General features: G+C 40.5%; 1 protein-coding gene across 1 annotated transcript in view; it reads right to left on the reverse strand.

The window, feature by feature from the left end:
* Positions 1-20550: 20550 nt before the first annotated feature.
* trim71 (tripartite motif containing 71, E3 ubiquitin protein ligase) overlaps positions 20551-26500 on the reverse strand; it is a 33664-nt gene continuing 27714 nt past the window's right edge. The window contains exons 6-7 of the mRNA XM_074686539.1: positions 26347-26487; positions 20551-26130 (exon numbers count right to left, since the gene is read on the reverse strand). Of these exons, the coding sequence (XP_074542640.1) occupies positions 25558-26130; positions 26347-26487 (714 nt within the window). The 3' untranslated portion in view covers positions 20551-25557. The remainder of the gene's footprint in view (positions 26131-26346; positions 26488-26500) is intronic.

Here is a 26500-nt window from a genome sequence, read left to right on the forward strand (position 1 = left end):
ACCATGCCAAACCGTACTGAACCAAACTGGACCGCTTGGCGGCTTTAAGAAATAGATCGTCACTGGTTGCAGAATCTCATCCAGGTATCTCTTTAGCCCTGTATCCACCAAGCGGTTCAGTTCAGTTCACCTTGGTACTGAATACATTTTGTTTTCGTTGACTTATCCAAAAACACGACCCCAAATTATCGCCCCGAACAGTCCCACTTTTGGGTAGCCTTCTCTTGGGGTGCCAGACAAACTGATCTGACCCCAGAAGGTGAAACTAGAAACACTACAGACCATTGATTGGTTGAAAAAATCTTCACTCACTGCGCGACAGCAGCTGCTGTTTCTCTCCTCGTGGCACACAGTTGTCACTGAATCAAAGCTTGACTGCACTTTTTAGCAAAGAGCCACATGGAAATCACAAAGAAGACGAATTGTTGAATTGCTCCATTGTTGCTCTTTGTTTACAGTGTCGCATTTTTCTTCTTTGTTCTGTTTTGTTTTTCTACACATGCTCTGACAGATTAAACTATAAATGTGCAAAAACATTGCACGTTTTTTTTCATCCTACACCCTGTGTTATTAGATTTGCCTTTTTAATTGTTTTGATTTTTTCTGTTTAAACACATCGTACATCTTAGTAATCTCTGTACTGTTGTTTTTTTAGATCTTAGATTCAATAGAAACATCAGATTAAACTGTTTGGCATCTGCTGCTCATCCCACAATGCATATTCCTTACGAATGTTTTACTTTTTGAAGGTGAAAGAAACAGGGTTTCCTATAGTAACAGATTTAAAGCCAAGAAGCATTGTTTCAACAAAGAAACAATCTACTAAACACACACTGCCTTTCTTTATGCAAAGTTTATTTAAATTTGTATTGACCTTCTTAATTCTCTTAAAGGAGGGGAATAAAATTACAATTCATCAAACCTGCTGGTGATATTCCCCAGTTTCTCCTTAGTTTGCTTTTTTTAACATCCTGTTGGATAACAAAAAATTCAGAATAGTCCTGAACATAGAGAGAAAAAACACTCACTGGCTTGGAGCAACCACACAGTACACACAGGGTCCAGCTCTGTGGCATCAGGTGGAGTTCACGCTGTGAACTTTGACCTCTGCTCCTTCTGGTAACTCTCACTCTCCCACATCCTCGCCTACAAGGAGCCGAGATACTGCGGTGAAGGCTGCTGCCCTCACTGAAGCTCTCTAACCCTTGGGCAGAAAATGCTGCATCCTATTGTGTTGCTGAGGATTCGACTTAAGACCTTTCTTTGTCAACGTACGTCCATGAGATTTGAGGGTAGAGCTCTCACATCAAAAATACTTTCAGAACACAATGCAGCAGAAGTAAAACCAAAATGTTTTATTCAATCTAAACACCAAAGCCTGTCCATCTATGGATGAGCATCCATCAGTTAATACTTAATGATGGAGCCATTTGATTCTGAATGAGTCACCAGTAATGTGCCCCTCCATCGATCACTGATCTGTTGTGCCAATAGAGCTGTGTTTGTTGTCCTCAATTGATATTGACTGAATCATTATCCCAGCAGAAGCAACAGGGCCGTTAAAGCTTCTTATCACACTATCAGATGACTTTTAAATGTTGTGCACACACCACACATCATACAGCTCGATGTGCTGCTTGGAGGAGACTTTAGGCTGACCCATGTGTTCCCTGTAGATTATTGACACCAACGCTCTATGACAACAGTTCAGGAGCACGTTGGGATTAATCAACTGGGAGGAAAGAGACAGAAACAGAAGAACAATTTCTTACACATACTTAAATCCCCTGTTTAAAGGATTACATTACAGACTGAAACGGTTTTATTCAGATCTGGTTTTATTTTAGCTCCAGTTTGAATGTCAAGCAGGCAAACATAACACTTGAACAGGAAACTGACTTCTCTGATTGAGTCCTGTGTGTGTGTGTGTGTGTGTGTGTGTGTGTGTGTGTGTGTGTGTGTGTGTGTGTGTGTGTGTGTGTGTGTGTGTGTGTGTCTCTCTCTCTCTCTCTCACACACACACACACATGCACACACATCGATGTCACAGCCTTAAGAAGCCATTTCTAATTCAGCACAAGAAGCAAACAGCAAAATTAAAACAATGTGGAAGTGCCAAGAAAACAAAAACCTGCAGAGTTTGTTTCCACTAATGATCACCTGAGGCGCTTTCCTTGAGGGATTTAGACCCTCATGTCAACACCCCAAACTTTAAAGTAAAGAAAACAAAGTTTGGACTGATGCACGCTGAACGAACTGTTCTGGTCTAAAATTTTTTGGGAAGAAAACACTCAAACCACCTCATGTCACACTATCTCACGTTCACACCACACACACACACACACAAAGGGAATATAAGTATTGAACAAGTCAACTTTTTTCTCATCACATTTATTTCCAAAGCTGCAACTCAAACTAAATTTCTACCAGACATTGATATTAACTCAAATAATCCACACATGAAAAGATATCACAACGTTCAGGTCCATAAATAATAATTATGTGGAATTAAGTACGATAACACAGGAAAAAAGTATTGAACCTGAAGGAGCTCCTTCAAGATTTCTGACCAGGAAGTCAGAAAGATAGTCAGAAGAGTACTCAACAAGCCAAGGACCACCCCGAAAGTGCTCCAGAAAGACTTGGAGGCAGCAGGTACAATTGTTACAGAGAAAACAATAGGCAATGCACTCCTCGGCCATGGCCTCAATGGACGCTCAGCCTGCAAGACTTCATTCCTCAAGAAAAGGCATGTTGAAGCTGGTTTAAAGTTTGCTAAACAGCATCTTGACAAGCCTGTAGAATAATGGGAGAATGTTGTCTGGTCAGATGAGACCAAAATTGAACTTTTCGGCTGTCATACTACGGACCATGTTTGGAGGAGAAATGGCACATCACCCAAAAAACACTATACTAACAATGAAGTTTGGAGGTGGAAGCATCATGGCATGGGGTTGTTTCTCATCTCATGGTATTGGCAAACTTCATATAATTGAAAGAGCAATGAATGGAGCCATGTATGGGGAAATTCTTGATATGAATCTGCTGCCATCCACCAGGATGATGAAGATGAGACGTGGCTGGACCTTCCAGCAGGACAACGATCCAAAGCACACGGCAAAGTTGACTCTCAAATGGTTTCAAAAAAAGAAAATTGATCTGTTAGAATGGCGTAGTCAATCACCTGACTTAAATCCAATTGAACATTAGTGGAAAGAACTAAGTATTCGATGAGTCTCAGTTAGCATGTTCAATACTTTTTTCCTGTGCTATCGTACTTAATTCCACATAACCGTTATTTATGGACCTGAATGTTGTGATTTCTTTTCATGTGTGGATTTTTTGACTTAATAACAATGTCTGGTAGAAATTTTGTTTGAACTGCATCTTTGGAAATAAATGTAATGAGAAAAAAGTTGGCGTGTTCAATATTTATTTTCCCCACTGTATATAATGGCAGAAGCTACGACAGCAGGTGAGCACCAGAACTAAACTCCATTCATACACATTCACACACTTCACCAGGAACACTTTAGGATTCAATCGCCCAAGGACACGTCCACACGTGGACTGTGAGCTGGGATTGAACCCACTTCCTGATCCAGAGACGTCAGACCACCACCGAGCCACAGCTGTCCCTTTAGATTGTAAATTCATGCAAAATTATTGAGGTTGTAGTTTTGAGTGACAGGTGGGACTGCTTACTGTCAGCTACACGTCAGCTCCGCTCTGACTCACTGAAAACAAACTCTGTGAGGGGTTTCTGCCCGTATACGGCTCACTGCTGATTCCACCGCACTCACAGTATCCAAGAAGTAGATACAAAGGTAATGACGCCTTTTACCTGATGTTATCTCTTAAACTATCCCTAACTAAAGATTACTTGTATTATAAAAAGAAATATGGAAGTGAGGATCATATTTTGAGTGAATTGGGTGAAGTATTGAGCATTTTAAGGTCTTAAGTGAGTGATATTTAATAAAGACCTGAAAACATCATTTTCAGGACGTAGAACAAAAATTAACTCTTTATTTTCAAGAGTATTTAAACTAAGTGTCAACACAAACTCATAGCCTGAATGCTGGACACTGAGAGCTGAGTAACAACAAAAGAAACCACAGCTATTCTCAAAATAAAGTGAGTAAGGTAACAAGAATGACAGTATCTAAGTGCTTGAGAGATCGATGAGATGGAACACAAATGAAACTGAACATCTGTGGAGTGACCTGGAAATGGCTGTGTACCTACGCTCCTTATCCAACCTGGTGGAGTTTAAGGCCATGTCCACACGTAGACAGGTAACTAGGCCTCGCACATATATCAATACGTTTATGCCTGCCTTTCACACAAAACCACAGTTTTACGCCACTGCAAACAATGTTTTCTGAAAACTCCAGACAAAGTGAAGATTTTGGAACACTCCAGTTTCCTGGTTTCATGTATACGCCAGGTTTCACGTCAGGAAAACGCTGCCAAATATGGGTGTGACACTCTTCAAGCCACACTTATCTGCAGATGTAGACAAAAGTATTTTTAAAAAAAGACTGAGGAGGGATATTCATTTTTAAAAATACCCAGCTACGTGTGTACAAAGCCTAAGAGGTGCTGCCAAGCGGCAACATCCAGTTAGTAAAAATGAAGCCTATTTGGGAGTGCTAAAAGTTGGTGTTTGTCAAGAATCTGCTTGAGGCTGGCTGAGAAAGACCGAAAGTCACGAACACACCCAGCAATAAAAACAGACTTTTACAGCATTAAAAACATATTTACAGCCTGGTTCAGAAAACAGCTTGGGTCTTAAACACTGATTTCAATGTTGTCACACACTGTACGGTGAGTGAATTTTTTCTATCTCTGCGGATAAGAAGTTTTTAGGATCATAGTGAATGTGGCAGGGTCCGTGGACTGGCTTCATTTCACGGTTTCAGGAACACACAGGTGACATCGCGGAGGCTACGTCCATGTTCTATACAGTCTATGGGTGCAGCAAAGAGGAATGAGCCAAACTGTCCAAAGGCAGGTGTGCCAAGCCTGATTGAAGCTGCCAAAGGTGCAACAACAAAGTATGGAGCAAAGACTGAGAGCACGTATGTGCATGTGATGTCTAAGCTTTTTTTTTTTTCAACTTTAATTAATTTGCAAAAATAAAAAAAAACAAAAATCTTTTTCACATTTTAATGATGGGGTGTTTTGTGTTAAATTTTGAGGAAAAAAATAATCTATTCCTTTTGGAATGAGGCTGAAACATAAAGTGTTGAAAGCGTGAAGCGCTGTGAAGACTTTTGTGGTTTGAGGTTGATTCTGCTGCCAGCCTCAAGTGGACACTTTAAGTACTGCAACACTTTTTGCATTCGCTTCTTATTTCAAGGCCAGAAGTTGAAAGAATTAACAACAGAATGAAGAGTGGTGATATGGACAAGAGTGGTAACATTCTAACATTGCTGAAGACATTATTTTTATTCATTCACCTTCCAATTAACCAACCAACCAATTATTTGTTTTCTTTTTATCAGTGATTGTATTTTCAGCTTCATTCTACAGTAAAACACAAACAAAGTCTGAAAACTTTTGAGTTTAATTTCTTCGGTCAACTTGAGCTCATTGGAAATGACTAAAAAGGATGGCTTTGTCTGAACTGTTAGCTTCCATTTAAGGGCCTCTCAGCTCTCTGATGACTGGTGTCTGTGCGCTCGTTAATTGAGACGTCAGTGACTAAGACGCTAGCTGATCTCTGTCTCTGAAGCCAGTCAGAGCTTTAAGGATAAAAAACCAGCCTCTGCACTGAAACATGAAACAAACTTTGATGCACATCACCGCTGGGTCTTCTGCTGCCGTCAGAGAGGAAGAAATCCTCGTGTTCAAACAGAAAACTCAATGAGAGGGTGAGTGATGAATGGAGATAGAGGGAAAAAAACAAGAAAACAGAGAAAAATGAGGCTGTTGTGGGAGGAGACAATGAAAGTGTGTGAACTCAGCCCATGTAATGAATGCGCGCTAACCTTTCACACTGTTGCAACATGGGAAATCTCCTCCTGGCTGCTCCCATTTCTGACTAAGTTATGAGACACAGGAAGAGGAGAGGAGTAGAAAAGCTGAATGAATAAATAATTAGATTATCATAGTGACAGCAGCTTACCTATTTACGCTTGAGCGGCCAGTGGGAGGTTTATGTAACGAACAGGATGACAAATTGGCCTGTTGAAGAATAAAAACATAAAAACACAAGAGAAAAAGGACTGAGCTTTTATTCAAACAAGACTGAATCAATAGATGAACATCTGGGCTTTATATAAGAGGAGAGCGGTATCTTCAGAGCTTTGATTGAACAGAGGTTTGGTTTCTTTTTCAGAGTTTTTCCACCTTTCTTGGTGGTGTGGCATTTTGTTGTGAAATCAGTGAAACAAATTGTGTAACAGTTGTTAAAGCAGTGTAGTAGACAAGTTAAGAGCAACAAAGAATGAAATACATATGTACATTTTATATTGTCTGTTTAGTAACCAGAGTTTTGATATGGAGCCAAAAAGATAAATAAAAAATGCAACAAAGAAAATCTGAGGATTACTTCCATGCCATAAAGAAACATTTTGTTGGTTGAATTTAGTTCAAGAACTTTGAACTTTCTAAGTTTGCCAACAATCATTTCTGTTAAAAGTGACAGCGGATACTTCATACTTCTTTAAAAAGAAAGTATAGTTTAGAGCTTAAAATGTAGAGCTATTGAGCCAAAAAAATAAAAAAAAATCTCAAAGTTTAACCGGAGGAACTTTTACAAGATCCTAGAAAACTTTTGTCAGACTCTGAATTTACATTCAGGTGAACTCCTGGTGAGAGGCACAGAGGAACGTGGAGTTTAACAGTGACAGGGCCCACACACAGGAAGGAGACTTTCTCTGAATTTCATTTAAAGATGAGCCTCAAATAAAAAGATGTTGTACCAGTGCTTCCAGTTTTCCACTCAAAACAGAAACATTTGAAGTAAAACTTTTTGTTTAATGCCAAAAACTAACTGACTTCAATGATTTAAGTAGAGCAAAGCTTTGATGAACTTACACCTTTTTCTAGCCGTGGTAACAAAAGAGGAATCCAAAAATCCAAGACCTCTGGCCTCTGTAAATATTTAGAAGGGATGTTTGGGGGGTCAGAACACCAAAGCAGTCGGTCTTGTCTTCTTTAAGATCTTTTTTTTGTTCTGATCTCACTCTGTCAGCAGTGCTGATCATTCAGAGTTTCTTTATAAGGTGTGTTAATGTGTGTATGTGTGGTCTGAAACACAGAAAAAGTACACAATCAACACAGTAACACTATTAACCATTGCTAAAAACTTATCAATCACACTGCAGCATTACCAGTAATCCCAACATCACTCAGATGCTTATAGAACAAGGAAAAGCAAACAGAGACATCAGCAGTGAGCAAAAAAGGTTCAGATAACAGATAAAAAGTCCACAAACAGAACAAGACCTAACATGCTTATCGTTAGTGCTAATCGCTAACCGCTAACGCTAACATGCTAATACCGAGCGCTAATCGCTAATCCCTGGCGCTAATAGCTGACCACTAGCGCTATAACTACTAAATGACCAATTGAAACGTACCAGAACCTTCTAAACCACGTAGGGCACACACAAATATACATACATTTAACTTTCAGTACGGTATGTACTCACTTAATTCTCATGGACGCACACTGAATGAAACAGTCCACTGAACAGTCCAGTTAACACACACTTCTGACCAAACTCAGGAAGAAGAGAAGAACATGAGCCAATGGCATTGGGAGGGCGGAATTATGACATTGTCACCGAGTGAGAGCCTATGAGAGCCTACAGTCTATGGTGAGAGCCTTTCGTACAGTCACTTTTAACCTTTCTCTGTACAGAGCTGAGTAGCAGCCCCTGCTCTTAAAATATGAAGCTAAAGTAAAGGTGTAAAAAACACAGAGGCTGCAGCTTGAAGTGTCTCAAAGAAAAAGGACAGAAAAGCAGAAAAAGCTAAACAGGAGCGAGAAGCATGCAGCAGTTATTCTGCAGTGGTTTGTTCAAACTTAAGAGTCTATCAATAAAATGAAGACTGAGGTTACATTAGCTCTGCTTGGTGAAGTTAGAGTTGGTAGATGAGCATGAGACATAACCAGGATTCACTGACTTTACAGACACTTTTCAGAGCACCGGGCTTTAAGTCGTGCTAAATATAGCTAGCTGCTATGCTACAAATTGAGTACACAAAGCTTGACTGTGGTTGCATTATAAAATTAGTGCTATGTAACTATTAATAAGTACAATACCCTTATCCTTTTGCATCTGGTAAAAAGAAATCTTGAAAAAAAAAGTATCTGCTTCAGAACAAGCGAACACCTCATCAAGACTCACGTGTTTACAACAGTAGGGGACATTGAACTACTCCAGCTTTTATTTATTGTAAACTTTTGAGAGAAAAACGTGATTTGAGGCACTTTGTTAGACAGGGTGACCATCTGCTGAAAACCCAAAAAGAGGATTAACTGATTGGCTGGAATGGGTTTTACGCTGAAAAACTGCCAAATATGGGTCTGACATGCCACAAGCCACACTTACCAACAAATTTTCCTGCTGCTTGTGGACGAAAGTATTTTTATGAATAAATGAGGAAGGGATAATCGTTTTTGAAATGCCTGGCTACATGTGTACAAGGCCTCACTCTCACCTGCACACCTGTGGTTCATCATGCTAATTAGGAGGCTGCATTTAAGCTCTGCTAAGACAGGAGTCTAAAGCCAGAGTATTTCCACTGCTACCATGGTACATCAGCCGACTTTCCAGCACTTAAATATTAGCAAGTTTCTAGTTTTCGTGTGACTTATCCCGCCATTGTGTCCTCTCTGTCTTTTCCAGTGCATCCTTGAGCCTTTTGTACCTCTGCCCAACCACACTAACTGCCCTCAACACCAGATTTCACTCCTCCACTGGATACAGAATATGCACTTTCCTCCATCACTTGTTTCAATAAAAACCCTTTAACTATTTGCCAGCGTCTGTCTGCTTTTGGGTTCCAGCTTAACTACTGGTCACCAGACCCTAACAGCAACTTTATAGACCAAACCTTTGCTTTAAACAGTCTTCCCTGTTTGAGGTTAATGCTAGTGAAAAAAAAAGTGCTTAAAGGTGGTGATGTGGTTTTTCAGGTCTCCAAAAAACTTTATTTGCAACTGAGACAATAGTGCCAGCTTTAAAGTATGCAGTGCTTCCCACAATGAAAGATCAGTTTGCCTGTTAAAGTGAATTTATGCTTTTACGTCATGCAGCATGCAGCATGCAGCTTGCAGCTTGCATGCTCAAAATCTTAACAGCACTTTATCATAACCATTGATGGTTTGTAGAACAAGCTGAGCAAACCCTGGGTATTTTAGGGAATTCTTTATACGTTGACGTGTCTTTCCTAAAGTGAGATTCACTCCTGGTCCTCCTGATCTGACTGCGTAATAACTTTGTGGACTACTTTCCTAATACTGGAATGAAGAAGAGATGGAGTTCAATGAAGAAGAGGAGATCCAATGGCAGCTTCAGTACAACATCTTTATTTGAAGTTGACACAATGATGGCACACGGTCAAAAACCCTCCTCTCCTTTTTGAAACCTGATGTCCTAGCCTTCTTTTATACTACTGAGGCGTTCCTAAATGCATGCATGCTGTCCTTGTATGGCCAACAGACTTTCTATCTCTAGGTTTTTTTAGCTCTAGCCTGCAGTCACTGAGCAGATCTTGGTCAGGACAGCTGAGGGCACTAAATCTATCAATCCTGGTGAAATGAAGTCGTCATCTCAAGTTCACAGTTTGGCTAAAGTTGTCCAAGGGTCAAAGGTTAGCTCCTGCAGGCTCCTCAGACCGCTGCAGGCTGCTCAGCAGTTCACTAAATTAATCCACTCTAAATGAATCAACAACGTCACCAGGCATGATTTTACACCCAAAAAGGAGGACATGTCATGTCAGGGCAAAAGAGGAAACATGGTCACCCTACTTTAGGGAACTTTGCAGGAACATTAATCAATCTTGATAAAACACAAGTCTTACTCCTTTTCAAAGTTCTAGGTTTGCAAGGTTCCTGTCCAGAGTGAGTTTCAAATTCTGAAAGTCAGGTCTTGAGTTTGATTCAGTTTTCAGTACTGGATTCAGGTACTTTAACACAGATGTAACAAAACATTCAGCTGAAGAATTTTCTATTCCTGTCCCTGAAAGGATTGTAAGCAACAAATGTTTCTGATAATCAAATGAAACAAATTCCCTCACTTTTTATTTTTTACTATTTTACAAGAAGAATTTATAGGAGAACTTTTTGTCTCCGTCACATCCTCTGAGGTTATTCCTCTCTCTGTCATAGTCATGCATGAAAGGACTCTAATTTGTGGACAGGAGCGGGCTCTGGCTGAGCAGGAGGTGCAGTGATCCACACTCACTCCTGTTCCTCAGAGACGACACATGGGATGGATAGATGGGTAATTTGCGGCGGTGAACACAGCGCCCGGGACAGTGCAGAGGTCAATGAGCTCCTACATGGCTCCATGCTGCATCTGTCGCTTTGTGTGGTTGTCAGTCCGCTGGCTGCAGTAATGGATTGGTCAGGAAAGTGCGTGTGTGTGTGCGCAAGCACAAGTGTGTTTGTGAGTGTGTCTCATACACGTCCCTGATGCATGATGACGAGGGAGAGTGGTGGTCAGCCTAGACAAAACTTGAGGTTACAGGGCCACGCTGAGTCTATAATCCTATTATTAGTGGATGTTCCCACCACATCATTCACGTTCAATCATTTTCTGCCTGACAACGCTGCTATAGTGGGGTTGCCGTGACTCACCAGCTGGAGGAAAGGAGGATGAAGATGTCACGATCACATTCGTCTGTGGAGGAAATTAATGTGAGGACATCAGGTGAAACTCTGGCTATAAGTAAACTCATGTCCTGCTGCTGATACGTCATCCAAACTCATCTGTCTCCATCCCATCCTCAGAGTGACAATCAAGCCTCTGTGGAAAAGTTGGACTCATCTCCTCATTTCAATCATTTATCTTATTAAGAGAAGGATCTCTTCTGCAGATACAGAGTACAGTCATATTTATATAAGTGCATCATAGATATAACCTGAAACTGTGTGTAAATGTGTGTGTGGGCGTGACAAGTGATACATTCAGAAAGTGGGAGCAATTTCCAACCTGATTTTGAATTCCATCATAGTTTTATTGTTTCTGAGGTTTGCTGGAGACGTGAAAATAATCAGAGGGAAAAAACAGTCAAACACAAACTTGTGTGTATGTTGGTTAAGAAACAGGATTCCTCGTCTTACAGCCCCGCAGCAGAAACAGTGACAAACAACGCTGCCTGACATAAGGATGATTTTAACACTTTATTTTTAGCAGAGCTGAATCTGTATTGTCTGTTCACAGCACTGATTGGTGAAGCAACAAGTCGGAAGCAACAAAAAATGTGATCAACACATATTACTTGACATGACACACTCATGTGAAGAGAAATGTATCTATTAGAGACTGATGAAAGTAAAATAGTGAGCTGTGAGGATGTTTTTCTCTACTTCATGAGATTATAAAGAAAGAAGCTGTTCTCATGTTTCCTCTGTGTGCCTTGATTTTCTGTCATGTGTAGAGCCTCATTATCTCACGAGCAGAGCTGCTGTTGTGTTTTCAGGAAAAAGGAGAGGTCAAATACAGTGAGGGAAATAAGTACTGAACGTGTCAACTTTTTTCTCATCCCATTTATTTCCAAAGATGCAATTCAAAAACAAAATTTCTACCAGACATTGGTATCAACTCAAATAATCCACACATGGCAATTAACTTATCACCCACACTGCTCAGGTGTGATTTTAGTCCATTCCTCTGCACACATTGTCTTTAAATCTGGAATATTCTTTGGTGCCCTCTGGTGAAGCCTTTTCTTTAGTTCTTTCCACAAATGTTCAATTAGATTTAAGTCAGGTGACTGACTAGGCCATTCTAACAGATTGATTTTCTTTTTTTGAAACCATTGGAGAGTTAACTTTGCTGTGTGCTTTGGATCGTTGTCCTGCTGGAAGGTCCAGCCACGTCTCATCTTCATCATCCTGGTGGATGGCAGCAGATTCATATCAAGAATTTCCCCATACATGGCTCCATTCATTGCTCCGTCAATTATATGAAGTTTGCCAACACCATGAGATGAGAAACAACCCCATGCCATGATGCTTCCGCCTCCAAACTTCACTGTTGGTGTAGTGTTTTTTGGGTGGTGTGCAGTGCCATTTCTCCTCCAAACATGGTATTTAGTATAACAGCCTAAAAGTTCAGTTTTGGTCTCATCTGACCAGACAACATTCTCCCAGTATTCTACAGGCTTGTCAAGATGCTGTTTAGCAAACTTTAAACCAGCTTCAACATGCCTTTCCTTGAGGAATGGAGTCTTACGGGCTGAGCGTCCACAGAGGCCATGGCGGTGGAGTGCATTGCCTATTGTTTTCTCTGTAACAATTGTACCTGCTGCCTCCAAGTCTTTCTGGAGCACTTTCAGGGAGGTCCTTGGCTCGTTGAGTAATCTTCTGACTATCTTTCTGACTTCCTGGTCATAAATCTTGCAAGGAGCTCTTGTGCGTGGCCTGTTGATGGTAAGGTGGTGCTTCTTCCACTTGTGAATAATGGCCCCAACGGTGCTGACTGGAATATTCAGGTGCTTTGATTTAAGTCTGTAACCAGCTCCATTCTGATGCTGAGCAACAATCAGGTTGTGAATATCTTCAGAGAGCTCTTTGCCTTTACCCATCATGAGGTGTGTGGTATTTAACTGCTTGGTGAAAAAACAACCTTTTTTATAGGACCATCAATTTTCTCTAGCCCAGCTGATGTTGGTTTGCACTAATTGGAAGTTTAAGTAATAATTACTGACAGATTTCAGGTGGTATGGTGCATTTCCTCGCCAAAGTATACAGCCTTTCCATGGTGTGTTCAATACTTTTTTCCTGTGTTATCGTACTTAATTCCACATAATCATTATTTATGATGAACGTTGTGATTTCTTTTCATGTGTGGATTATCTGAGTTAACACCAATGTCTGGTAGAAATTTGTTTGAATTGCAGCTTTGGAAATAAATGTAATGAGAAAATTTTGACACATACAATTCTAATTTCCCCCACTGTATTACTTGACATGACACACTCATGTGAAGAGAAATGTATCTACTAGAGACTGATGGAAGTAAAATAGTGAGCTGTGAGGATGTTTTTCTCTACTTCATGAGATTATAAAGAAAGAAGCTGTTCTCATGTTTCCTCTGTGTGCCTTGTTTTTCTGTCATGTGTAGAGCCTCATTATCTCACAAGCAGAGCTGCTGTTGTGTTGTTTTCAGGAAAAAGGAGAGGTCAAATATGTCTTGACTAAGAGTTGAGGGCAGTTTGCTTGAAAAGTCTTTGAAGAGAAGAGCCTGTTTCTTCTCCTCCTGCTTTTTTTCTTCTGACGAACGACTCTCCTCTGGATCAGGGTTGAATTGGTTAAAAAGCCATCACGAGGGGTCATGTTCTTCTTACGTCACTGCCTCCGTCACCTCAACGTCAAGACGTTGACGGCAGCTGCAACACTCGGCTGTGCATCAGAGGGGTTGGTCGAAGCGCACGGCCCCGTATGTCAGGTCTGGTTCAGAGATAAGAAGCATCAGAGGTGTGTTGTACAATCTGACCTGCTCAAACACAGCAGTGATCGATGAAGAATGAAGCCTGGAGATGGCTCGATGAAATGCAGAGTTACTCTAACAACAAAAAGAAATGAGGCAATCATGAAATGTTTGATTAAAAAACTCCAAAATAAAGCATAAAGTTGCTCTTCTTCAGTAAGTTCAAGTAGAATCTGTTTGCAATTAACTTTAATACAAACAAAACCAGTTGGCCGCCCAAAAAAGGGCCATGAAATATCAACTCCTGAATTTTATTGAGACTTCGCTCTAAGCTAACTAAAGAGCCTCCTGGCTTTACTGATGACAGCAGCAGTTAGTGGGCTCCCTAAAAAGGACCTCAGCATTGCTTTGTTTTCAAAGATGCTGACAGAGAGTGCATTTATAAACCCATCTGGCACATTACACCACTCTGAAGATGCAGTGGGTTGTAATTAGTGGCATTAGCAGAACAGATTTGGTGGAAATGGAACATTAAATTCATAACTGTTTGATAATTAGTGTATAATCACCTGATAATAAAGATCTGAATGCTTCTGACAACTCGGAATGAGCCTTTTATATCGTCACATGAGCAGGTCTCCTTTGTAGAGGCTGTCATCTCGCAACACCAGGTTTCTACAGTAACACAGAATGGACAAACTAGTAACAGCTGCATTTGTTGGTTAGTGAGTGGGTGCTGCAAATGCCATGGTAAACAGTCAGAGAGGAAGTATTCTTATTTATGGATTTTTTTGATAGAAAAGTTTGACAAATGATGGATCTTACTTATCACATCAGGAGCTTCTTGTCCCAAGGCCACCGTCACTTCTCTGACTGGAGAACAAGAGAGCATTTGGATCTAGATCTTGAAAGCTGGATGTGGCTAAATAATCTCATGTTTACCCCGTTTACTGTGTGGGATGTTGTGACAGACACTTTATATAAAGTATAATTCAAACCACCTTTCATTTACCAGCCAGCTGACAGGTTAGAAAAAATAATAGACACATTTTTCACAAGGCTACTCACTGGCTGTTGGCTAATATAGACAAAGAGTAATACATCAGGTTTAACTGTTGTGGTGTCTCTTCATCACTGTGTTTCATTTCAGCATCCTGTGTTGTGAATACCTTGAACTCCTGAGGTGTGATCGAGTTAGAGAAGAACGACAGCTAAAGTCTACTGTGCCTGGTAGATGTCAGGTGATTTGCAAATGTCACAACACAACCAAAGTACAGCCATGACAGAAAGTTTAAAGAGGTCGACTTTAGTGGTTTTCTATTGGACCCCAACAGACACAAAAAATTTGTGAAAGTAGGTAAAACTTTTTTTTTAACATCAGCTATGATAAATATAGCTTTAATGCTGACGTAATGGCATGACTGAGCCTTAAAGCTAAATATAAGGTAACAGGTAAGAAATATAAGTACCATAAGGAAGACCTGGAGGTGAAACCCCTACAAAGCTGTATTTATGGGATCAACCTCTTTGTTCCCAGGTTAAAAACATGGTCAGCTGGTTTAACTAGCCATCGTAGAAGTTCGCTTGTTTACCTCATCCTAACTTAATGGAATGGAAGCTAGGTTGAGTTCAACATTGGCAATTTGGTACCTGATGACAACAGGCTTCAAAACTCATTTTCAGAAACAGATGAGTGACATCATAAGCCGTGTTTCCACCAAGCAGACTGGTTCGGCGTGCATTTTGTGGCGTTTCCACTGACTTATCCCTTATCCTGGGACAGATCCCTAAATAACCGAGACGAACCGCCATACTTTTTGGGACCCTTTCATATGGTTGCCAGACTGAATGGATCCGCACTTGGCAAGTGGAGCAACAACACTGCAGACCGTTGAATGGTCAAAAGAATCGTCACTTCCCCTGACAGCAGCTGCATTTCTCCTGGCGGCAGACTTCTCTGAAACAAAGCTTGATTACATTTTGTATCAAAGAGCTACATGTCAATCACAGAGAGGATGAAATGCTTCATATCTTCTATCTAGACTCTTTGTTTACTGTGTCACGTTTTTCTTCTTTGTTGGATGTATTAGCTGGGTAAACTGTGTCGCATTGCTAGAGCGCCATGCTATTGTTCAACAGCTGCCGCTTTCAGCATCCAGCTTACACGCCGCCCACCACAAGAGGGCAAAGTTTTGCTGTGGAAACACGAACCGGATCAGGCTTAACTGTACCAAACTGTGCCAAACCATACTGAACTGAACCGGACTGCTTGGTGGAAACACAGCTATAGAGACCATGCCCATCTCTCTCAGTCCCTGTCTCTGAACCTGACACGGTCCCAGCAGATGTCTGTCTAACATGGGTCTGGTCCTGCTCCAGATGTTGTCTGTTAAAGACAGTTTGTCCTTGTCAAAATACTGCAAAGTTGGGTTCAGATCAGATCAGACCTAATCTTGTGTTGATGTTGGATCCCTGTTAATAATTTAACATATCCAGCTCCAAACCTGACAATGTAATTCTATTAACATGATTTGGTGCTTTTTAGATAAAGATTGATTAAGGACTGTTATAAAGGTTGGAACAAAGAGTCACTTTGTTGATCAGACAAATGAATCAGCTCATTACCACATCAGGACTTCCATGAAACTTTTTACAAGCTCTCAGTTTTTTAGCGCTCTGCAGAATGAGTGCTCAGATACGCTTATGACGTAACACTATTATCCCTATTATAAGGAGTTAGAAGGGCTAGGACCATTTACTTTTCTTACGATTCGATTCTTTTACAGTTTTTGGGTTAATTAATAATGACTATGTCTACAGACTTTGTCAGGAGCCACACTTTCTGAAAATAATGCACATCAGTCAGTTTTTAGGGTTTATTCAGGGATATCTGACACCTCATCTTTTTTTCAACCCAACTTATTAACAAAGACTAAAATGAAGAATTTAAATTTGAAAAAATAAGTTATGGTTTAAAAAAAATAAACAAAAAAAATCCTTCGATACATCAATTAATTTCTCCCACCCCTAGGAATTAAAAAAAAAAAAAAAAAAACTTGCAACGCTATTTCACATTTTGTTTAAAAAAAACCCCACTGAATTTACAAAAGTAAATTATATGTTAATTTTTTCTTATGAAATATCAGTACATTTTAATGAGAAATAATGCGATGTAATAAATTATACATTGGTTTGTCACACAATCTGTTGAATGTCAAACATTTGGTTCATACTGACTCTCCAGACTCTGGGAGAAATATAGTTTTGGGGTTGTCGAGCCTTTCCTGAACAGCTCCTGCAAACAAATAAGAGTTGAAGTCCACGCATGAAACCCAGCTCTGTGGAGACTGATTCATGCTGCTGATTCTGGCGGAGCACTTGGGTTTGTGCCGCCACCAAAATGAAACAATCTGGATGTCTGTGCTCTGCGGCCCCTTCTCAGTCTGCTACAGTTAATTGGCTCCTCTGAGAGCCGTGTACATCCACTCGTACACTTACACCAGATGCAGACACCAATGCAAACACACAACAAGCAAGGACCTCCCAGCCATCTGCTGAGGCCTCACACGTACAGGTGCTTCTCTCCTCCTGCTGTCCCCACTGGCTGCTCCAGAGATGTTTGAGGTGCAGCAGGCTGCTGTGTTTGATCACCAACACCGTGTCGTGTCTTGTGGCTGTCATTTAAAAAAAATCTGCAATTCATGAATCTTTTCCGCTCAAACTGCCTTAGCTATCCTCAAACCCTGCTCCATCACTGAGTCTGCACTGCTCTGGTGTGTAGATAGAGATGCCTTTTAGAGAGTAGTCATGTTATAATCCAGTTCACCCTCTGCACTGACAGTATGCATACATGACCAAAGTGTCACATCAACCTATTGCTTTTCATTAGCTGAGGGTGGATCTGAAATGTAGAGCTGCTGACATCAAGCTGTGAAGGCAGGGAACTACAGCAGGCTCTGACTGCTGCACATCATTGCCTCCCTGTGGGGAACCAGGCTTGTTGACAGTATTACAGTATCGTCACATAACGTATTTAAATACTTAAGTTGTTTTTTTTTCACTAAAATCTGTATTATAATTATTTAAATGTGAATAACTTTTGGTTTAATTTTCCTTTTCACTTCTCTGTTTAATTGTTTCCGTCTTTTTTTTTCCAGCTCTATTTGATCACAGACGTTCATCCAATCACTGTCTCTTCATGTTAACAGATTTACCCTGAATGTCTAACGTTTGTGACACCATTTATTTATTGTTAACAGTCAGCTAACACACACATGCAGACGTGTGTCTCCTGTCAGGTTTACTCTGGGATTAGCTCAGGTCATATGTCTCTGTCTGGATACATAAAGGGTGATTGGGTGTAACCTTTGAGCCACTCGTACAGGCCTTTGTAGTTTGTTGTTGCGCAGGTGCCCAAGAAACTGACTGTATGCTTGTCATTCGGATTAGTATTTCTTGTTAAATAAATGACTTTAAGCAAGTTGATGTATGAAACTGGACAAACTCATCATCAGAGGGACAGCAGACTCCAAGAACCAGTCGCCTACTATTATTTTTTTTTTAATTATGATTTTTCAGGCTTTTTTGGCATTGTTCACAGAGGAAAGGTCAGTGGATGGAACAGGAAACAGAGGAAGATTTGGGACCCTATAGGATGAGTGACCTGACCACGGAGCAGTACCAGCAGCTCTAAACTTAACATCTTTTTTTCTTTCATCAATAAGTCTTTTGATCTCTGTTTATATACATATACAAGTTTTTAATCAACACAAAATTCAAATATGTTTTGCAGCTAGACAGACATAAATTCATTTTTCAGAAATAAGGAAAAACAGTAAGACAAGTATAACATGTTATTTTTAGACCATTGCTAGTGGTAGTAATAAAACATAAATAAATAAAAATAAATTTTTGAAAGCAATTTAAAATAGAATAAAATTTAAAAAAATGAAAAAACAACTTTTGTATCAAAGATTAGAATGTCAGGGGTAGTAACAAAATGAGAAATTTGCATTTACGTTTACATGCATGTCTATGCCCCTTTCCCACACAAAAAGAAAAATCTTCTTAAATACATACCCTTAATCTCAATCAGGATAACTGGCTGACAGTGAAAGAGTGCAAACAAGTCCAAACCAAATATATTTCTGTGTAGACATATATCCAGGTAGTTCTCATCAAGTATATTGAAAACTGATGAATTAAAGTATAATATTGGTGTGGGAAAATAAAAAGTAGAACAAGAATCAATCAATAACTAAGTAAAATAAAACAAAACAAAACAAAACAAAATAAAACAAAATAAAACAAAACAAAACAAAACAAAACAAAATAAAACAAAATTAGTTCTGTTTTTTTTTTAATGGCTCTAAGCAGCCTGTGACATTTATGAGAGTATACATACATTTAGAAAACCAGGAGCCGTGCTCTCCTCCTTCTGTGTGAAACCAGTCAAAAGCTCATTTGGATTCTTGCTCAACCTTGCAAGAGACTGTTTACCTTATCAATGTACAAATTTAATCAGCCAATAAAAACTCCCTTCATAGTAAAGAAAAAGAACCTTTCACAGATCCTAATAGTCACATTTGAATTCAAAATGTGGAGTAATGTCCTGACAGGAGTGCACATAAGATCAGCAAGTATTCGTGTTTTTTTCTGTACCAATAGTAATTGAAGGAATCAGTGTGAACTAAATTAGACGATTCATGTAGATCTGAAACAGTATGAAACATGGCAGTAGTCTCTGTAGGGATGAGTATTAATAAGAGTTTTTTGTTAACAATGCCCTTATCTGTTCTGCTTATCAAGTTAATCCTTGATCAATTTCCTTATCGATACCTCCTGTGAATTTTCTGAGAATTAAAAATAGGCTTTACAGTTTTTCTGTGTCAGTAACTTGAGTTAATTGATAAACAAATATTGCATGACACTTCCAAAGCTTTTAATTGCTTCAATCTCTCCGTCATTGCCTTGGAAATTCTGCTGCTGACAAGTGTGATTGACATGTGACACATCATGTGATGTCATCATAACATAAAGCACGAACAAGGGATTGTTAAGCTTTAAGGAAAACAGTGTCTATAGACTGAACTGTTTCAAGTGGACTCTCAACAGGAACTGGCTATAGACAATACCCCATACCCATCCCTAAAAGTCTTTAGAGTTGTGACAGAGTTGTCAGTGTCTCATTGTGCTGACCCTGGTGAGGTAGCGCTTGATGGAAACAGGTGCTTCACGATGACGTAGGCGGGCCATGTGTGTGTGTGATACCTGCTAAAGTCTGGTTCATATTGGAGTCGTGTGACCGCTGGCCGTACTTTCCAGCTGGGGAACAGCTCTGCAGGGGGCAATCATGCTTGAGCACAGCTTGAATGGCCATTGTGACCACGTCCTTAGTCTCTGTGACATCACCCATTTGTTTGACATACAGACTTCTAAATCCTATTGTCAGCTAAAGGTACAATGGAAATGCTAAACTCAACCTAGGTTTGTTTGAGTTTGAATGAGGCAATGACGCAGGCCTTTAGCCCCATAGCAGCACCTAAAGGAGGCTCACCTGACAACCAGGTCATGCCCTTCTTGTAAAATATTAGCTTTATTTTATTGCTGTAAAAATTCACCCTGTACACTGTGTGCTGATAGAGAAATAAGCTACTCAGAGCAAATCTGTTTTCTAAACAGGACAGTCAACATGTTCATTTTGTCTTATTTGTCTCTGCGTGTCTGTGGTGTTTCTGCAGCCAGCCTCAAGGGGATGCTGAAAGATCTGCAGTTTTCAGCACTGCAACATGGGCTTTATAATTTTAGACCACGGCTTGCTGCTCGGTGCAGACAGGTACCTGTTGTAATAACCTGAGAGAATAAAGCACAAATAAAGAGTCACAGGTTTTGAAGTCAAAGAAATACAACTTTATTTAAGTGTAAACAAAAAAAGCAAACAAAACTGCATAGGAAATGTTTAAAGTCCACAGAGTACAGAGAGAGCATCAGGTGACCAAAATATTATAGTCTCCTGTGCCTTATTTAGACTGAAGACCTGACATCTGCACTTCACTCAGCACCATGTGCGTGTGTGTAAAGAGGGAGGGAAAGTGTGCTGGCAAACACACATACAAACAAGGTTTGACTGATGAACACACACGCAGCCGGCTGAGGAAGCACCAGCAGCACCCATCTAAACTCAGCTGGCCACACTGGCTCTCCCTGCCTCTTGGACTGTTAGGAGGATACATTCAGTGGATTTCTGCTTAGACAACACAGATGAAGCGCACAAACACTCTACACACTCCACACACAATCAGCTGCTGGGAGAACGAGACAACAGAAACCAGAGTTTGGAAAAGATGAGCTGGTTGTTATCACCTCGGGCTAAACAACCCCCATCTGAGAGGCTGAAATCAAAGCTGGTTTATGAATTAACGTTGTGCTGCACGTTCCACTACATACAATTTGATTCCACCTAATACTCTAAGTATTGCTGGTGATGAACATTTAGCACAAACATTACAAGAGCAGATTTCGTCTCTTGTGCCAGCAGCAGGTTGTAGCAAGTGTGTATCAACAAGATCCCGTTGAACCCTTTTCTTCACAAAAATACATTCTAAAAGGGCCGACGAGCATCAAGTGGTGAGACTTATTTGTACTTTTTGTGAAAGAAAACTAAATTGGCAAAAAGAAAAGAAAACAATCAGGGGGAAACTAATTAAAAGCATTATTAATTCTGATTTAGAATTTCTTTTTAATATATGTAAATGGACACACAAAAGAATCAGACTAGAAATGAGAGCTCATAACAGGGAATAGGAAGGTCACTACATCATCATCACTACGGGACATGTTTCAAAGAGACACCTGCAGAGCAGGGCTGCTGAGAACTACCTGAGTTTTTATTTTTTTCCTTTCTAAATTTTTAAACCTTTCTTTCTTTCTTTCTTTAGAGTATACAATCATTTAAAGGAGGTCTACGACCTTGCACACGCCACCTGGTGCAGCTTTGCTTTTTCTTATCTTAAAGCCATGAGAAGGCCAGTAATAAAAGGGTGGACAACAACTATAGGGGCCCTTTAAAATATGCTGAGTAGGAGTGCAGTCAACCAATCACAAGCTCAGCAGCCATAACAACACTTCCTGGATTGAAATAAAGACAAGGAAGAGGGCTGATTGCTGTGCTGGAGAAATCTAGCTGCCCCTCACTAAATGAGCAGCTCCATCACCAAGTCAAACAAAACGGACACCCCATGGATTCATCTATGACTCTACGCCCGGCAGGAGCTTTTACCGCCTCAACGCGCTCCAGGGCTGTGAGTGTAAAAAGAGAATATGTAAATATGTGGACACATATTATGCATACTTGAGGGGGAAACTAAGCACTAATGGGTCCAGGGGCACGCCAGCCTTCAGCACTCATCTGAAAACTCTGCCTCTGATGTTTTTCAGGAAAAGAGGCATGACTGGCCAAACAGGTTGTACTCTGCAGAGCCCCTTCAAGACAGGAAATACAATCGCAAAGGTCAAAGGTTAATTCCATCCGACATAATCCTAACACACACATACAAATCTTTGGGTATATATTTTGGTAAAACCATCCCAATAGTCAGCTACACACCCCGTCTGAGTTTTGCAACACCTATCTGAGAGACATCGGTATAATACAAGGACTTTTAAAGCATGCAACAAAATGAAAAAAAAAAAAAGTCTAAAATATATTTCTCCTCTTAAAGAGTGAAGACCTAAGGATCTTAAAGATAGAATTCTGCAATATCAATAAAAAAACTGATGCAACATGAATGAACATTTCACAGAGTAATACTGAAAAACAAAAAACCATCATATGTTGGGTTCTAAGCATCCATGGAATCAAACTGGCTCGCCATCAATGTGCTAATTGCTCAACTTAAATATAAACTTAGCCTGCAGTCACCTGTGAGGTGTAATCCTTTGATGTGTTTGTTTTAACCACACAGTGATGATGGATGGGTTTACACTGGTCTCAAGGTCCTTTACAACCTACATCAAGTATCTTTAAACCCTCACTGAGATGTTGGTGAATTGTGCTGAGTTCGAGGTATTTCTTGAGTGTTCCAAAGCGGATTTGTGAAGTTATTAACTCTGTAAAGAGGTCACATCCTCTTCCTGTCCCCCTTGTACACAGTAACAAAGTACAAGTGGAATATGAATGTTAACATCATAATCATGAGGTAAAGATAAGCAGGGCCCAGCCCTCTTAAGTGCATCCAATCAGAGAGCAAGATTTATTCTCAGGTGCTCTGATTTTACATTTGCATCTATGATATAATGGTCCAGTGACATTTGTCGTCTACAACAGCGTGGTCCAAATGCCAACCCTGTTTGGCACAGACCTCTCACAGATTTTTTGGCACATTGCTTTCATCTGAAATATTTGGTTTCTTGTTGATAAAAGGCAAAGTTTACCAGGCATTTACAGTAGAATGAACAACCCAGGAGCTGTTCAGGGCTGGAGGATGGAGAGATGAAGAGATGACCATAATACAAATTTCATTCCAACTCAAATAGTACCATGATCTTTGGTCCAAGAGCTATGGGATGTGTACTGCACTGTACTGTAACACAGGATGATGAGGTATATCTGTTATGCATAAATACATGATGAGGTATATTTAAATACAAAAAATGAAAACGAGGTATTTAGAATGAGTAAGAAGTCGAGGTATTTGAATGTGCAAATGCACAGTAGCCATGAGTGACATGTTTGAGGTATTAATGAGGTATAAGAGGAGGGAGGTACAACAGGATATCTGAGATATGATGATGTGAATCCTGATCATGTGCAGACGGGCAATCTCCTCAGAGGTGAGAGCCAGTCAGTAAATCTTCTCATAAGTCCCAAGATTCTTTGCTAGGCTAAGAAAGTGGCTAAAAGAACCTTAATTGTCTAGTGCTTTCCATGGGACACAGATTGAAACAAGGGCAGTGGGATTCAAAACCCCACAATGCTTAAACCACAAAGAGTTAGTATCTATTACTTTCTATGGTGATTATACCGAGACACAAAGGTTAGTCTGAGATGCAAAACTGAGCCTTTGGGCTGTCTAATATTTATATAGACAGGGTTTGTTTGTTGGGCTGGGGCAATGATTGCAGGACGAGGGGTTCTCTTTGGTGTGGGTGTCTCCTGCTTTCTACTCAGACACGTCGGTCGGGAGACAAAAAGGATCTCATTTCAAAACCTGCCACAGCAAGGTCTTGGTTTTTGAGGAAGAGAAAGTACTTATGCTCAGCAAACTGTGATCTATGCACACGTTATGCTTCTGAGTCTAAAAATGACAAGGCTATGGACTAAACTGCATGAGGTGTATGAATTTTCATTGACAGGCAACTATGATTATTTAAGAAAACGTATTAAAGGGGGTTTAGTTTATTTAGTTGCCGTATCTACAGTTGGACGTTGTGCAGAAATTCTAACTTTAGTTGACTCCAATAGTTGGTCTTTAGACTTACATCTCTAGAGGAATCAGTATCGACCTGGGGAGGTTTCTCAATGTTCAAATATCAATAATTAGGGCAGGGCTTTGCGATCCCGCCCTCTCATTGAATAAATCCGAGGCCCCAGGAGCCGAAGCAGGCGGCTTTCAACCACCAGCTGAACTTAAAGAATTCTTCTTTTAGGTGTCTTTCATGTGAGGTCATTAACGTCCTCTGGACAGCCAGATTTTAGTTGTCTTCTGATGAGGCTTTTGTCATACAGCATGCCTCTTCAAAGAGGTGTAATTAGATTAAATGATTAAATTTCTACATTAAGATCACAAATAGAGTTAGATCTTGGAAAATCCATCTCCAAAATCCTTTGGTGGGTCCTCCAATTCTAAGGAGTTGGTGCTCTCCTTGTTTCTTTTTTTTTCATGTTGACTGGAGATGAAGAACACAGGTTGTCTTCTCTAATCAAAAGGGTCAGTTCATCCAGTCAAACGAGACAATAAGGAAGGCAGGGGAGTATGGAAGAGCAAACACTTTGGATAATTTCATAAGAGGGATCATTTCATTTGAGGGCTTTTGTCTAATTAATATTTTTAATAGATCGTTTTTTCGTAAAGCTAGAGGAAGAGTCTGAAAGCATGGACCTCCTAATAAGTCCTACCATGACCTGAGCTCATTTTAATTCTATCAAGTTTGGCATAGCTTCTGTTCCTCTCCTTAGGCTATCATAACACTATGATCTTCAAAGAGACAAGGGGTTGCTGCAGAAGCAAAAAAAACTAAGTCGCCTAAAGAAAAACTTGTGGAAAGGACACTCTTGTACCCTTGTTTCCTCTCTGAGCAAAGCCCACTAATGAGAATAAATCATGCAGCCTCTACAGCGGTCTGAGTATTGTCTCAGCAACAACATTCAGGAGGTTCACCTTAACTCATAATTCAAAATGCACAGCAAGAATTCCATTAAATCCTGTGCAAATATCAACTCAACAGTCAATTCTTTTTTGTCTCTCTTAAATAACAAAGTATAGAGGTAGACTTCTTCTTTGTAAAACTTCACGGACTAAAACCTCTGCTCAGTTACTATGAGTACATTCATAAAGAGCTAAATGAGGTAGGTTTGGAGCAGAGGGTACAAGATTTCAAGAAAAGTGAGAAAATCCCTGAGATGGATGCTTGAGGAGAGCTGCAGAGGAGATTCAGAGCAGTGGAGTCTGAGGGAGGGAAATATGGCTCTTCATTCTACTGATTATCAATTTGTAGAGGTCCCCGTTGTAATACATACCACAGTTAATTGATTGGGAGAAGATCAACGTTAAAGTAAAAATGATCATCTTCTTTTTTAATTTGCCTTCACTTCAACCTGCTCTCAATCCTCTCTGAGCTCTCCTCCAGCTGTGTTTGTTGATTCATTCTCTCTCCTCTGTTTCCTTCATCAAAAATAAAACTGCAAAAGAGCAAACAGAGGGAGAGAATGAACTTTTTTTTAGAACTTGAGGATGCGATTATTTCCAAAGTCAACGACCACAATGACGCCATCAGGTGTCACAGCCACGCCGGAGGGGCGATCCATCTGTCCAAAGCCACTCCCTTGTGTGCCAAATTTGCATAAGAAGTTTCCGTTGGGCTCGAACACTTGAACTCGATGGTTGCGGGAGTCGGCCACGATGATGCGATTCTCCTGGTCCACAGCAACGCCCTGAGGCCGTAGAAACTGCCCATTTCCGGTGCCCTCAGAGCCCAAAAAGCGGGCTGACTGGCAGTCCGGCCGGATGACGAGCAGCCGATGGTTGTTGAAGTCGGTCACCAACAGGTGGTCTTCATGGTTAAAAGCCACTCCTCTTGGAGAGTCAAAGTGTTTCCACAGGGCCCCCTCGAAGCCGTACTTGTTGAGGAAGGAGCCATCTGGGGCAAAGAGCTGCACACGATGGTTCCTGGTATCGGAGACCAGGATCTTACCCTCAGAGTTGACAGCCACATCCCAGGGATAGTTGAACTGCCCATTCTTGGTACCCTTTTCCCCAAACTTCAGCAGGAACTGGCCCTCAAACGTAAACACCTGGAGGACAAAACAGATGTGTTAACATTGGCTGTACAGAGGAAGTGAGCATGAGGAGCTGTGCAGTTCAAGAAGTTTACAAGCCTTCCACTTTTTGATTGATCTTCCTCTGACTTTAGGATTGTCGAGGTCATGAGTGAATACAACAAAACTCAGACAACTCGCACAGAATTAAGCAGTAGCGTCGTTTTTGACTGTCTTCGATGGTGTTCATACCTGCACACGGTGATTGTCCTTATCAGCCACAATGATTCGCCTCTGACTGTCACATGCAACCCCTGCTGGACGATCGAACTGACCAGGTCGTGAACCCAGAGAGCCAAACTTATGGTGGAAGGCACCACAAGGTTTAAAGATCTGGGGGAACAGA

The sequence above is a fragment of the Halichoeres trimaculatus genome, unplaced genomic scaffold, assembly GCF_033239565.1.
Source record: "Halichoeres trimaculatus isolate MK-OKI-2021-1 unplaced genomic scaffold, fHalTri1.1 fHalTri1_scaffold_14, whole genome shotgun sequence".
Lineage (NCBI taxonomy): Eukaryota > Metazoa > Chordata > Actinopteri > Labriformes > Labridae > Halichoeres > Halichoeres trimaculatus.